The sequence below is a fragment of the Ranitomeya variabilis genome, chromosome 2 (genome assembly GCF_051348905.1).
Source record: "Ranitomeya variabilis isolate aRanVar5 chromosome 2, aRanVar5.hap1, whole genome shotgun sequence".
Taxonomy (NCBI): Eukaryota; Metazoa; Chordata; class Amphibia; order Anura; family Dendrobatidae; genus Ranitomeya; species Ranitomeya variabilis.
In genome coordinates, this window is record NC_135233.1 from 427659579 (window position 1) to 427673934 (window position 14356).

The 14356-nt window shown below is 46.6% G+C and overlaps 1 protein-coding gene and 1 long non-coding RNA gene across 3 annotated transcripts in view; one reads left to right on the forward strand and one right to left on the reverse strand.

Annotated features, from left to right (window-relative positions):
* Nucleotides 1-9845: 9845 nt before the first annotated feature.
* Nucleotides 9846-14112, reverse strand: SLC35C1 (solute carrier family 35 member C1). Of its 2 annotated transcripts, XM_077286926.1 has the most exons (3): nt 14024-14112; nt 12113-12621; nt 9846-11764 (listed from the first exon to the last, which is right to left on the reverse strand). In XM_077286926.1, the coding sequence occupies exons 2-3, from the start codon at nt 12591-12593 to the stop codon at nt 11199-11201; spliced, it is 1047 nt and encodes a 348-aa protein (XP_077143041.1). In that variant the 5' UTR covers nt 12594-12621; nt 14024-14112; the 3' UTR covers nt 9846-11198. The 2 variants fall into 2 exon arrangements, with proteins under 2 accessions (XP_077143041.1, XP_077143040.1); XM_077286925.1 differs by lacking the exon at nt 14024-14112 and having other exon boundaries at nt 12113-12727.
* Nucleotides 12776-14356, forward strand: part of LOC143806414 (uncharacterized) — a 31185-nt gene continuing 29604 nt past the window's right edge. Inside the window, exon 1 of the long non-coding RNA XR_013221447.1 lies at nt 12776-12893. This is a non-coding gene — a long non-coding RNA (uncharacterized LOC143806414). The remainder of the gene's footprint in view (nt 12894-14356) is intronic.

Here is a 14356-nt window from a genome sequence, read left to right on the forward strand (position 1 = left end):
CGCACGACACCTGTAGTGTGCACAGGGTCCAATCGATACCTGGGCATAGTGAGCCTGGCCGAACCGGGCGCGCCACTCCTGAAAGTGCATGGAAGTGTTATGGAATATTAGCATTACTTGATGGAAATCCTCCGTTAATATGGAATGCTCTCTACCTTTCTGCACAGTTTCCTCCATGGCCATAAATGCACATTCCCCACAGCCGTGCCCTCCGGCACATTACCCATCCCCGGAGCAAACAGTATAAAGTTTTATAGGATATTTCCATGAGGCTCACTAGAGGAAGGAGAAGCAATATCCCACCCTGCGCTCTCTGTACTTTGCTCCGTGTGAGGATTTTCATATTTTTTGCATTCCGCATGGTCTTATTTTCCGCCATCCATACGTCAATCTCGCATTGGGACCCATTTTCCTATATGCAAGCAGTCTCAGTTATATGGTGGTACATACTGTACATTTGTGAGCGATCCAGGCTCTTTGGACACCAGAGTATCCAAAAAGCAAATAGAAAACATTTTTTTTAATCTATTTTATAGTCCGTTTGCATTCCTTTTTTTTGGGGTTCAACCATGAAAAGAGGTCCAAGTTCAGCCAGTTCTAACCAAACTGTTGGGAAGGAGGTTCCCACGCGCCTCCTGGAGCGCATTAGTCTTCTGTCCATTATTTCCAAGGACTCATTCACTTTAATATTTGCATGCAAAAAAAAAACCCCAACAGCCTATTACAGTTCGAGCAAAGTAAATGAGATTTCTCGAAATCTCGCACCCGCCGCGCTTTTTGTTTAACACTACGGAAATTGGTCTTCGGTGCATTTTTCTAAAAAGATTTGCAGCACATCGATTTCTCATGGGGTAAATGTGCATTAAATTTGCAGATTTTGCACATCAACTTGAATGAAGTGTGGAAATTCCGGAGATAAAAATTGTGTATGGGCGCTTTTATTGCGATTCTGCTGCGGACCCCCCTAAAAAACCATGTAAAATTGATGCATGAGTTTATCAATAATCTTACAGAAAGCTTCAGAAATAAGCCATGATTCAAAGAAAACTACTTTATCAAAAAGAGACAAACCCAGGAAGGAAAATGACATGAGAAAAAAAACACGGAAAAAAAAAGCGGCAAGACAATAGAAAAAGAAAATATGCAAGTGCTTGAAATGAGCTAGCTGATGCAGAAAAACGGGTGAAAATTTGCAGCATCCAAAATACATGAATTCTTACCCATAGGTTTCCAGGCTGATTGTCTTTCCCAGTATATGGGGATCAATTGGGGAACTGGTTGAAGGTCCCAATATCCAGTATCCCTTTAAGTTTGACAACGCTTTATTCTATCCCCTGTAATTGAGTGCACGTATGGTTAATAACACGGGCATCAGACGTCTTGTGATCACATAATAGCAGCCTCTTCTGCAATCGGTCACGCCAACATCAAAGCCATGATTCCAGAGAATGGGCTACAGGAGAGCCGTGGCCAGTCTGTGCACCGTGGCCAGTCCGGACATTGCCGCCAGTCTGTGCACCGTGGCCAGTCAGTGCACCGCAGCCAGTCCGAGCATCGCCGCCAGTCCGTGCATCGCCGCCAGTCCGTGCACCGTGGCCAGTCCGTGCACCGTGACCAGTCTATTCATCGCCGCCAGTCCGTGCACCGTGGCCAGTCAGTGCACCGTGGCCAGCCCGTGCATCGCCGCCAGTTAGTGCACCGTGGCCAGTCTGCATCGCCGCCAGTCTGTGCACCGTGGCCAGTCTGTTCATTGCCGCCGGTCCGTGCATCGCCGCCAGTCAGTGCACCGTGGCCAGTCTGTGCATCGCCGCCAGTCAGTGCACCGTGGCCAGTCTGTGCATCGGCCAGTACATGCATCGCGCCCTGTGCTCAGACATCTGTGTATCATGCTCTGAGTCCAACTTTCAGCCGCTAAATTTTCTGCAACAATAGTGTAATGTTTCCTCAGGTTGCGTTTTAACTCGGCTCCACTCTGGAATTGTCAGTGCCACGGAGCAGCGCATTTCAGGCTTTGTATTCGCTGCTGCTCTCAATCCCGCAATTCCTGTCATTTTACGCTGCAGATATATTTTGCACAGTGTAGATGAGATTTATTAATCACGCACTACCCTGCTACTGTAACAGGATTTTCTGCAAGCGAAAACGCAGCAGAATGTCACCATACAATGCAAAGGGAAAAAAATAATACACAACTTATCTACTTATTCTTTCCTGTGAGATATGGGAAGAGTTCATTCCCCCGGCTGTACGGCACATGGACCTCAGTACGGGGGTCTTAGGGACCTATCGCACCTTTAATATTGCACATAGGATCTTACAGTGTGTTATGGCTGTGTTGGGGGAAGCTGATATCTGCGCTGGATACGTGGTCATAAATTCCAGCTGATTTGGCTCCATCCGCTCAGGGCCCATTTTAAGTCTTCGGTATTTATCAGGTTTACGCCTATTCAAGTTGTGCAACCGGTAAAACATTAACATGTGATTGTACTAGAGGAAAGTTACAAAACAATCAAATGATTATTGGGCTCCGGCTGTTTTCTTAGAAGTTTTATTACAGCGTTAAAGACTGCCCCATGAAGGAGGAGGTGTAATCTGGTCCTTCATGTTGGAAATCTTCCTGCAAGAACAGCTGGACCTTCAGGAGACCCCACACAGTTAGCAATATGTCCCCAGAGGCCACCGACACCTTTATACAATTATTTTTCTTATTTATTTGTTTCCTAAATGCAAAGCTAAGAAACTTTCATTTCTGCTATTTTTATGCTGCGGCAGCCGTGTAGGCTCTTTATCTGTAACAGTTTTGCACAGCACAAAATTAAACCAATTAGGCCGGCGTCACACTAGGCGTATGAAAATACGGTCCCTTTTTTACGGCCATAACACTCAGTAATTGTCCCAAAACACTGTTCCGTATTCAATGCGAGGATGCGATTTTTACGCACAAATTTATCCGTGTGTCATCCGTATGGCTTCCGTACGGCGATTTTTTTCTCGCAGGCTTGCAAAATGGATATATCATGGATCCGTCAAATATTCTTAAAAGCATTATCAGTGAGATTATATATATATATTTTTTTATTTATTTAATTCAGCGCTAGATAGCAGAAAAGCCGGTAATTCAATTGCCGGCTTTTGCCATCTCCTTCACAAACCCGACAGGATATGAGACATGGTTTACATACAGTAAGCCATCTCATATCCCTTCTTTTATTACATATTCCCTTTACTAATGTAACAAGTGTCTCTGTGTAAAATTTGGGGGCTCTAGCTATTAAATTAGAGGGTTAAATCCCGGAAATAATTGGCATGGGCTCCTGCGCAATTTTCTCCGCCAGAGTGGGAAAGCCAGTGACTGAGGGCAGATATTAATAGCCAGGAGAGGGTCCATGGTTATTGGCCCCCCCCCCCGGCTAAAACATCTGCCCCCAGCCACCCCAGAAAAGGCACATCTGTAAGATGCGCCTATTCTGGCACTTGGCCAATCTCTTCCCACTCCCGTGTAGCGGTGGGATATGGGGTAATGAAGGGTTAATGTCACCTTGCTATTGTAAGGTGACATTAAGCCAGATTAATAATGGAGAGGCGTCAATTATGACACCTATCCATTATTAATCCAATAGTACGAAATGGGTTAATAAAACACACACACATTATTAAAAAGTATACTTCACTCCCTGAAGAAGCAACGTGCGAAACGCGTGTTGGAGTGCGGGGTCGAGGCACAGAACGCTAACATGAGCACCGGTAAGGACTATCATATGCATTCTGCACTTTATACTATCTTACATTGACAGAGATTGTTATATGTGTATTGCACTTTATATTACTCAATACTGGCAGGATTTGCTATATGTATTATACACTATGCACTCTGTGGATTTGGATTACCTATAGAGGTTTATACAAATTCACTTATTTGGACAAATTGATGGCATATATGTGCCTTTTTGCTTTTTGTTATCGTGGCTCATGTCTACATTAACAATTTGACCAGAAGCAAGGGTATAATTATAAATTAAAATTGTTATATTTGCCCCTGTATAGGTGCCTCTGGGCTTTATATTATGTGCCTCCTCCATATTTCTGTGTTTAGTGTATTAATATAATAAAATATTTGGTTTTATAATATTTGTGTTTCAGTATATATTACTAAAAAGTACTTTAATGAAATAAAGAAACATGGTGTTTTAATATTTTATTATACTCTTAATCCACCTGAAGACCCTTGTCACCTGAAATATAGTTAAAAAAAAACAAACAACGATATCCCATACCTTCCGTCGTTCAGTCTTGTCCCACGCTGTAAATCCATCTGAAGGGGTTAAATCATTTTACACCCAGGAGCTCTGCTAATGCAGCTGTGCTCCTGACTGTAAAACTTGGTGAATGAATGGAATGCAGGGGAATGTCCTGTAGTTACCTCGAGTCGCGGTGATGCGCCCTCTGCTAGATGAACTCATATGAACTCAAGCGTGGGAAAATATTCTGAAAAGTTCCCAGGCTCGAGTTCATCCAGCAGAGGGCGCATCACCGCGACTCGAGGTAACTACAGTACATTCCCCTGCATTCCATTCATTCCCCAGTTTTTACAGAGAGGAGCACAGCTGCATTAGCAGAGCTCCTGGGTGTAAAATGATTTAACCCCTTCAGATGGATTTACAGTGTGGGACAAGACTGAACGACGGAAGGCATGGGATATTGTTGTTTGTTTTTTTAACCCCTTCATGACCCAGCCTATTTTGACCTTAATGACCTGGCCATTTTTTGCAATTCTGACCAGTGTCCCTTTATGAGGTAATAACTCAGGAACGCCTCAACGGATCCTAGCGATTCTGAGATTCTGTTTTTTTGTGACATATTGGGCTTCATGTTAGTGGTAAATTTAGGTAGATAATTTCTGCATTTATTTGTGAAAAAAATGAAAATTTGGCAAAAATTTTGAAAGTTTCGCAATTTCCACATTTTGAATTTTTATTCTGTTAAACCAGAGAGTTATGTGACACAAAATAGTTAATAAATAACATTTCCCACATGTCTACTTTACATCAGTACAATTTTGTAAACAACATTTTTTTTGCTAGGAAGTTATAAGGGTTAAAATTTGACCAGTGATTTCTCATTTTACAACAAAATTTACAAAACCATTTTTTTTTTTTTTTTTTTTTTTTTTAGGGACCACCTCACATTTGAAGTCAGTTTGAGGGTTCTATATGGCTGAAAATACCCAAAAGTGACACCATTCTAAAAACTGCACCCCTCAAGGTGCTCAAAACCACATTCAAGAAGTTTATTAACCCTTCAGGTGCTTCACAGCAGAAGCAACATGGAAGGAAAAAATGAACATTTAACTTTTTAGTCCCAAAAATGATCTTTTAGCAACAATTTTTTTTTATTTTCCCAAGGGTAAAATGAGAAACTGGACCACGAAAGTTGTTGTCCAATTTGTCCTGAGTACGCCGATACCTCACATGTGGGGGTAAACCACTGTTTGGGCACATGGTAAGGCTCGGAAGGGAAGGAGCGCCATTTGACTTTTTGAATGAAAAATTATCTCCATCGTTAGCGGACACCATGTCGCATTTGGAGAGCCCCTGTGTGCCTAAACATTGGAGCTCCCCCACAAGTGACCCCATTTTGGAAACTAGACCCCCCAAGGAACTTATCTAGATGCATAGTGAGCACTTTAAACCCTCAGGTGCTTCACAAATTGATCCGTAAAAATGAAAAAGTACTTTTTTTTTTTTCCACAAAAAAATTTCTTTTAGCCTCAATTTTTTCATTTTCACATGGGCAACAGGATAAAATGGATCCTAAAATTTGCTAAATAAGAAAAAAGTCGGACCGCACCAACAGCCTGTATAGACGTGATGGGAACCGCTCACCTGCACACAGTAAGCCAGAGTCTCCAGTCGTGGGTGCGTTGCTCCATGGAAGAGTAGCGTGAATGAATGCCAAAAATGGAAGAAGAAAAGCACGCACTCAGCAGGAAGTCCGATGCAGGTAACTTTATTCAGCTAAAAGACACATCTTCACGGCCGGGAGTGTTACAGCAAGGAGTGCGGCAATGCTAGACTACAGCTGTTTCGCGCCGGCTTGGCGCTTCAACAGGTTAAATTGACCTGTTGAAGCGCCAAGCCGGCGCGAAACAGCTGTAGTCTAGCATTGCCGCACTCCTTGCTGTAACACTCCCGGCCGTGAAGATGTGTCTTTTAGCTGAATAAAGTTACCTGCATCGGACTTCCTGCTGAGTGCGTGCTTTTCTTCTTCCATTTTTGGATCCTAAAATTTGTTGGGCAATTTCTCCTGAGTACGCCGATACCTCATATGTGGGGGTAAACCACTGTTTGGGTGCACGGCAAGGCTCGGAAGGGAAGGCGCGCCATTTGACTTTTTGAATGGAAAATTAGCTCCAATCGTTAGCTAACACCATGTCGCGTTTGGAGAGCCCCTGTGTGCCTAAACATTGGAGTTCCCCCACAAGTGACCCCATTTTGGAAACTAGACCCCCCAAGGAACTAATCTAGATGTGTGGTGAGCACTTTGAATCCCCAAGTGCTTCACAGAAGTATATAACACAGAGCCACGAAAATAAAAAATAATTTTTCTTTTCTCAAAAATGATTTTTTAGCCCGCAATTTTTTATTTTCCCAAGGGCTACAGGAGAAATTGGACCCCAAAAGTTGTTGTCCAGTTTCTCCTGAGTACGCTGGTACCCCATATGTGGGGGTAAACCACTGTTTGGGCACACGTCGGGGCTCAGAAGGGAGAGCGCACCATTTGACTTTTTCAACGCAAGATTGGCTGGAATCAATGGTGGCGCCATGTCGCGTTTGGAGACCCCCTGATGTGCCTTAACAGTGGAAACCCCTCAATTCTAACTCCAACACTAACCCCAACACACCCCTAACCACAACCAAGGCTATGTGCCCACGTTGCGGATTTGTGTGCGGATTTTTCCGCACCGTTTTTGAAAAATCTGCAGGTAAAACGCACTGCGCTTTACCTGCGGATTTACAGCGGATTTCCAGTGTTTTTGTGTGGATTTCACCTGCGGATTCCTATTATGGAGCAGGTGTAAAACGCTGCGGAATCCGCACAAAGAATTGACATGCTGCGGAAAATACAACGCATCGTTTCCGTGCTGTATTTTCCGCACCATGGGCACAGCGGATTTGGTTTTCCATAGGAAAACGTGGTACTGTAAACGTGATGGAAAACTGCTACGAATCCGCAGCGACCAATCCGCTGCGGATCCGCAGCCAAATCCGCACACAGCCTAATTCTAACCCTAATTCCAACCCTAGCCCTAATTCTAACCCTAGCCCTAAGTGCAACCCTAGCCCTACCCCAATGGAAAAACAAAAATAAATATATTTTCTGTATTTTATTATTGCCCCTACCTATGGGGGTGATAAAGGGGGGGGGGTTTACTATTTTTTTAATTTTGATCGCTGTGATAGGCTATCACAGCGATCAAAGTTTACAGGGAACGAATCTGCCGGCAGATTCGGTGGGCGCACTGCGCATGCGCCCGCCATTTTCCAAGATGGCGGCGCCCATGCGAGAAGACTGAGGACACCGGGACTAGGTTAGTATGGGGGGTGCGATCGGACAGCGGGGGGGCGGAGAGGAGAGGAAGGCGCTTAGGACAGGACGGAGGGGTACGGAACACTGACGGCAGCTGCAGGTCGCCGCCGTCAGTCGGTGGGGGGGGGCCAGATGGGGGTCTCCAGCCATGGCCGATGCTATTGCAGCATCGGCCATGGCTGGATTGTAATATTTCACCAATTTTCATAGGTGAAATATTACAGATTGCTCTGATAGGCTGTTGAAAGTGAAACAGCCAATCAGGGCGATCGTAGCCACGGAGGGGGGGGGGGGGGGGGGGCGAAGCCACCCCCCCTGGGCTGTAGTACCACTCCCCGTCCCTGCATGTCGGGTGAAATTGGAGTTAACCCTTTCACCCGGCCTGCAGGGACGCGATCCGACCATGACGAATATGCTGCGTCACATGTCGGATTGGCACAGGTTTTCATGACGCATACGCTGCGTCAAAGGTCGGGAAGGGGTTATCTTTATTTCAGGTGACAAGGGTCTTCAGGTGGATTAAGAGTATAATAAAATATTAAAACACCGTGTCTTTATTTCATTAAAATACTTTTTAATAATGTGTGTGTGTTTTATTAACCATTTAGTACTATTGTATTAATAATGGATATGTGTCATAATTGACGCCTCTCCATTATTAACCAGGCTTAATGTCACCTTACAATAGCAAGGTGACATTAACCCTTCATTACCCCATATCCCACCGCTACAGGGGAGTGGGAAGAGAGAGGCCAAGTGCCAGAATAGGTGCATCTTACAGATGTGCCTTTTCTGGGGTGGCTGGGGGCAGATGTTTTTAGCCAGGGGGTCCCTATAACCATGGTCCCTCTCTAGGCTATTAATATCTGCCCTCAGTCACTGGCTTTCCCACTCTGGCGGAGAAAATGGCGCGGGAGCCCACGCCAATTTTTTCCGGGATTTAACCCTCTAATTTAATAGCTAGAGCCCCCAAACTTTACACAGAGACGCTTGTTACATTAGTAAATAGGAATATGTAATAAAACAAGGGATATGAGATGGTTTACTGTATGTAAACCATGTCTCATATCCTGTCGGGTTTGTGAAGGAGAAATGAAAAGCCGGCAATTGAATTACCGGCTTTTCTGCTATCTAGCGCTGAATTTAAAATTATATATATATATATATATATATATATATATATATATATATATATATATATATATACATACATACACACACACACCCCTATTCAATGTGTACTCATTTATTCTACCTATTCTATCAGTGTGATTTTACTGTACACCGCACTGAATTGCCGGCTTTTCTATAGAACACCGGTGCATATTTCTCACAAGTCACACTGCTGGTCCGTGTGTAATCCGTAATTTTTTCGCCCCCATAGACTTTCATTGGTGGATTTTTTGTGCAATACGCTGACAAATGCAGCATGCTGCGATTTTCTACGCCCGTAACATACCGTATATTACGGATGCATAATATACGGCAGATAGGAGCTGCCCCATAGAGAATCATTGGGCCGTGTGCAATGCGTATTTTCAGGACGTATTTTCTGCGCTCATACGTCCGTAAAACTCGCTAGTGTGACGCCGGCCTAAAGCTTCGCCTCCCTCTCAACAGTAGAGAGGGGAGAAAGTATTGCAGGGAGGGCAGAGAAAACCGACAAGAAGGAAAGCTTATGGAGAGAAAATCATTGCTGGATAGAAGCAGTGCTGCTAAATGAGCTAATAAGACAACAGCAGCCTGACTACACACAGAGCTGCCATCCAGCCTATATTACCAACAGACACGCAGGTGGCTCCCATCCAGCCTGTATTACTGGGAGAGATGTACAGAGCTCCCATCCAGCCTATATTACTGGGAGAGATGCACAGAGCTCACATCCAGCCTATATTACTGGGAGAGATGCACAGAGCTCACATCCAGCCTATATTACTGGGAGAGTTGTGCAGATGGCTCTCACCCAGCCCGTATTACCGGCAGAGACGCAATTCACTGAATTCACGTCACACAGTAAAAGAGCAGTCAGTGAAGCTGGAGAAGATTGAGGTGGGTGGGGATTAGAGCTGGAGTGACAGTCTTGAAAAGTGCTTCAACACAGCTGAAGCACTTTAGCCTCATTTGCATATCAAGTTAAACACTGGTTTCTCAGTAACAGATGGTCCTTGACACAAGACGCAGCCTGATAACAGTCACCCACCTGAGAGCAAACAGTACGAATAAAGTTTTATACAAATCAGCGTCATTCACAGCAGAGATTCAGAGGTACAAGTGCATTTTTTTTAATATAATTGTAAGAAATCCTACGTAAAAACAGCAGCGACTTCTAGAAGATTCTAGTTCCTTCATTGTAAACGTTAATGATTCATTTTGACCGGTGCGACCACCATATGCCACGTAACAGCCCTCAAAACCGCCCTAAATACTAAAGGGGAACATACAGGAAACACAGCGGCTTTCTGCAAAAAAAAAAAAAAAAAACGCCGCCCTGCAGGTAGTGCCTGGTATTACAGCTCTGTTGAATGGTCTGAGTTGCAGTATCAGACACGACCTGGAGACGGGGGGAGAAAGCTGCCATGTTTTCCTAATCCCAAACAAAGAAAAATTAAGTGCAATTATCTTCATAGAATCATCATCAATTTGTAATAATAAAAAAGAATTGAACAGTCAAACCTGAATGACCTCATTATGGTCCCATGACAACTCATTGTCACAAAACGGTGTTTTCTTCCATACTGGATGGAAAATCTGAAGAGCACGAGATTGGAGGAGCCATAGGCGGCTCGTTTGCCTTATAATGAGACTTTCTGTGGTTTCGTGAGTAGCAGCCATACTTGTTATGGGGGGGGGGGGGGGGGGATTCACATATGGCATAGTGTACGCAATAGAAATTCTGCACCAATTTACCTTTTTGCAGCAAGCATTAATTCCTCCTCCCCCCCCCAGCCCAGCTTTTCCAGGATCCTTGAGTGGCGAATCTGTTTACTTATGCAATTAAAGGGGTTGTCTCATCTTGAAAGGGTAACATTGCAGAGTTGGTAGGAAGAAGCAACTTTGCATTTTACTTGTCGTCAGACGGCCTCTCCATTCTCAAGAGTGGAGGCATTTTTACTGATAGTTGCTCAGGTCACCTCTGCAGCCTGTCAGCAGGGGTCTCGTAGGCAGGGGGCACAGTGCTTAGAATAGATGTTGTAAGCGCTGCTCTAAAGCTTGCTGGATTCAGCCTCTGTGCTCTTCCGATGCTGCAGAGGTAACGTTACCTCTGCTAGCACCACTGGAGGGAGCATAGTTTGGCCAAGCAGCACAACCATGCTACTGGTCCAAACTGTCAATCATCCAGGGCACAGAAAGGTATGAGTCAGGGGAGCTGTGCGCTCCTGATCGAGACCCCCAGGTCTACCTCTAATATAGATACAGGAAAGATTTACCATTCTGGCCTCTGGGAAAGTGGGATGCCAACCACCGCGGGAGCTGTAACAGTGGCCATATTGGTTGTAACCCCCCTGGGGCCTGTCATCTGTATGTACGCGGGTGACATACAGAACCCAGTTCATAAGAAGGAGACAATCCGTTCCCATACACATCAGTCCTGGTGGCTCCGGGAACGGGCATTACACCCCCGGAGAACTTTTCTCCTCGTTACTGTTCGCCGGCTCATCCTGATCTTGCGTCTTCTTCATTTCCAGACCTTTCACCCACGTGTAGCAGAAGGACCCGCCGAGCACCATTACATTGCTGGTCCACCACAGGAAACTCTTAGTCTGCTGGTAGTACGATACGGCCAGGACAGTCTGGGCACAGGCCTTGGCAGTGCCAGAGATGTTGTGGGTGAGAGGACTGGTGAATTTAATCTGCAAACCAGTCACGTAGCCGATAGCAAAGCCAAAAATGCCCCCGAGGGTCATCATGCCCCAGAAGTAGGAGGAGTAAAGCTTGTCAAAGGCACTGAGGGTGCTCAGCTCCCCGAATACGAGCAGAAGGGGCAAGAAGAGGAAGCAGGCATTCACGTTGTTGTAGAAAGTCAGGCGCCAGATGCTGCCGTCTACGGCCGGAAGGACTTTTTTGGTGTAAATGGCGTTCAGGGACACACACAGACTGGCCAGGACACCGAAGAAAATGCCAGCCCAGGACAGGGTGCCTTCTGAGCCCTCTTGGTCTATGCCCAGCAAAAAGCCTCCTGTGAGGGGAGAGAAGACAGAAGAGGATCAAAAAATAAACCACCTCAATAATGCCCGTATTATAGTAAAGGGTTAATCCGGCGCCGACGACTATCAGGGGGTAAGTGGCAGTGAGGACCTGATGTCGGCCAGGACGTGGGCATCATCTATTACCCCAACGTGGAAGAGCGGCTCCGGACATCCCCTTTAAAGTGTCATTTGTGCGATATTCCCAGAATAAGAACTCTGATTATTGGGGTGTGGGGGGTGTCTATTAATGGGAGAAATCTAAGAAATAAAAACCCTCAAAGTATTGTAGAAAGTTTTATAAGTTGTCGAGTGGGCGCGCGCCGGGGTGGTGGGCTTACCTAGGATGACCCCACAGGACAGCAGCGCGGACAGTGAGGTGGTCTGCTTCAGTAAGACGTAGGACAGGAGCACGTTGAAGACGGTGCTGAGGCAGCGGCCCACGGTGTAGAAGGCCACCCCGAGGTGCTTGAGGCACAGGTTGTTGAAGGTGATCATGCCGATGAAGACCAGGGACAGCGGCAGGACGCTGCGCAGGACCTTCAGGTCGAAGCGCACGGAGGGGAAGTCCACGGAGCCCCCCGGGAGCAGCAGGGCCAGCAGGCTCAGCCCCTTACACAGCAGCACGGTCACCAGGCACTGGAAGAAGGTGACGAAGAGCGGGGCGTCCAGGCGGAGGACCGGGGAGTCCAGCAGGTACTTGTTCAGGAACACCATGGTGATGGAGATGAACCAGTAGAGCAGGACCACCAGGGCGATCTTCACTGCCCGCACCAGGAAGGCCTCTCCTGCCCCCTTCTCCTGCTCCCCGGACAGCGCCATCCTCAGGATGCCGGAGCGCTTCAGAGCCCTGTGCATGGCGAACAGAGGGAGGTGAGGACGGCGGCGGCACAGCGATATATACAGCGCACTCTGCACTCCGGCCACAAGAGGGCGCCACACCGCTCCGCCCACAGTGCGCGGCCAGGGTGCGCTCTACTCTGACACTTCCGGGAGGGGTGCAGACTAATGACGTCACCCCGCTGTAGCTGTCGCTGGCCTGGAACGCGGCGGCCATTGGTTTGGAAGTTTACTATGAGTTACTGTAAATCTCTTCCTGCTGCGTGACATGAGTGCCCTGAGGTAATGTGTGGATACTGGCCATGACCGAGAGTGCCCCTTTAACAATACCTGCTGTAGAGTGTCCCTTTAAAAGTACCAGCTGTAGAGTGTCCCTTTCACAATACCAGCTGTAGCGTGCCCCTTTAACAATACCAGCTGTAGAATGCCCCTTTAACAATACCTGCTGTAGCGTGCCCCTTTAACAATACCTGCTGTAGAGTGCCCCTTTAACAATACCAGCTGTAGAGTGTCCCTTTAACAATACCTGCTGTAGCGTGCCCCTTTAACAATACAAGCTGTAGCGTGCCCCTTTAACAATACAAGCTGTAGCATGCCCCTTTAACAATGCCAGCTGTAGCATGCCCCTTTAACAATACCAGCTGTAGAGTGTCCCTTTAACAATACCTGCTGTAGCGTGCCCCTTCAACTATACCAGCTGTAGAATGCCCCTTTAACAATACCTGCTGTAGCGTGCCCCTTTAACAATACCTGCTGTAGAGTGCCCCTTTAACAATACCAGCTGTAGAGTGTCCCTTTAACAATACCTGCTGTAGCGTGTCTCTTTAACAATACCAGCTGTAGAGTGTCCCTTTAACAATACCAGCTGTAGAGTGTCCCTTTAACAATACCTGCTGTAGCGTGCCCCTTTAACAATACAAGCTGTAGCGTGCCCCTTTAACAATACAAGCTGTAGCATGCCCCTTTAACAATACCAGCTGTAGAGTGTCCCTTTAACAATACCTGCTGTAGCGTGCCCCTTCAACTATACCAGCTGTAGAGTGCCCCTTTAACAATACCTGCTGTAGAGTGTCCCTTCAACTATACCAGCTGTAGAGTGCCCCTTTAACAATACCTGCTGTAGAGTGTCTCTTTAACAATACCAGCTGTAGAGTGTCTCTATGACCAGTGCCGCCCTCCATCGCTGTGTGGTGGTCCGGCGTCTGCTCTCCGCTCCTGTGTCTCTGCCCGGGCGTATATAAAGCGATACCCCGCACACCGCTGTCACTACGAGTCCTCCCCATGTAGCAGGTGTGACCTGGGCTCTAATGCTCCAGCGCCCCCCGATATCACTGAGGACGCGGCAGTCTGTTCATTGCTATTTATGTAATCCCCCCCAGCAGGACGCCCCATCACTTATTGCCCGTCTATACCTGTAATCTGATGATCAGTTTGCACCCGGTGTTGCCTATCACTGATGACTGCCAGCTCTGCTCACCTGCAGCGTCACACCAGGAACAGGAGCATTTTATACAGTCACGCCCCAACACACATAGCTGACAGGTTCCTTGTCACAAAGCAGCAGCAGCCTGGTGAGCAGGTTCATCGGGTCACACATGAATAGCTCCATCCACATCACACCCACCACCCCCTGATCACCTGCCTTTGTGAAAATTCAGGATGTCTTTCTATGATGGCTGAGATGCTCTCCATGTCCTGACTCCTTTCTATCACAGCTGCGATCTTCTGAATGTCCTGACCCCTTT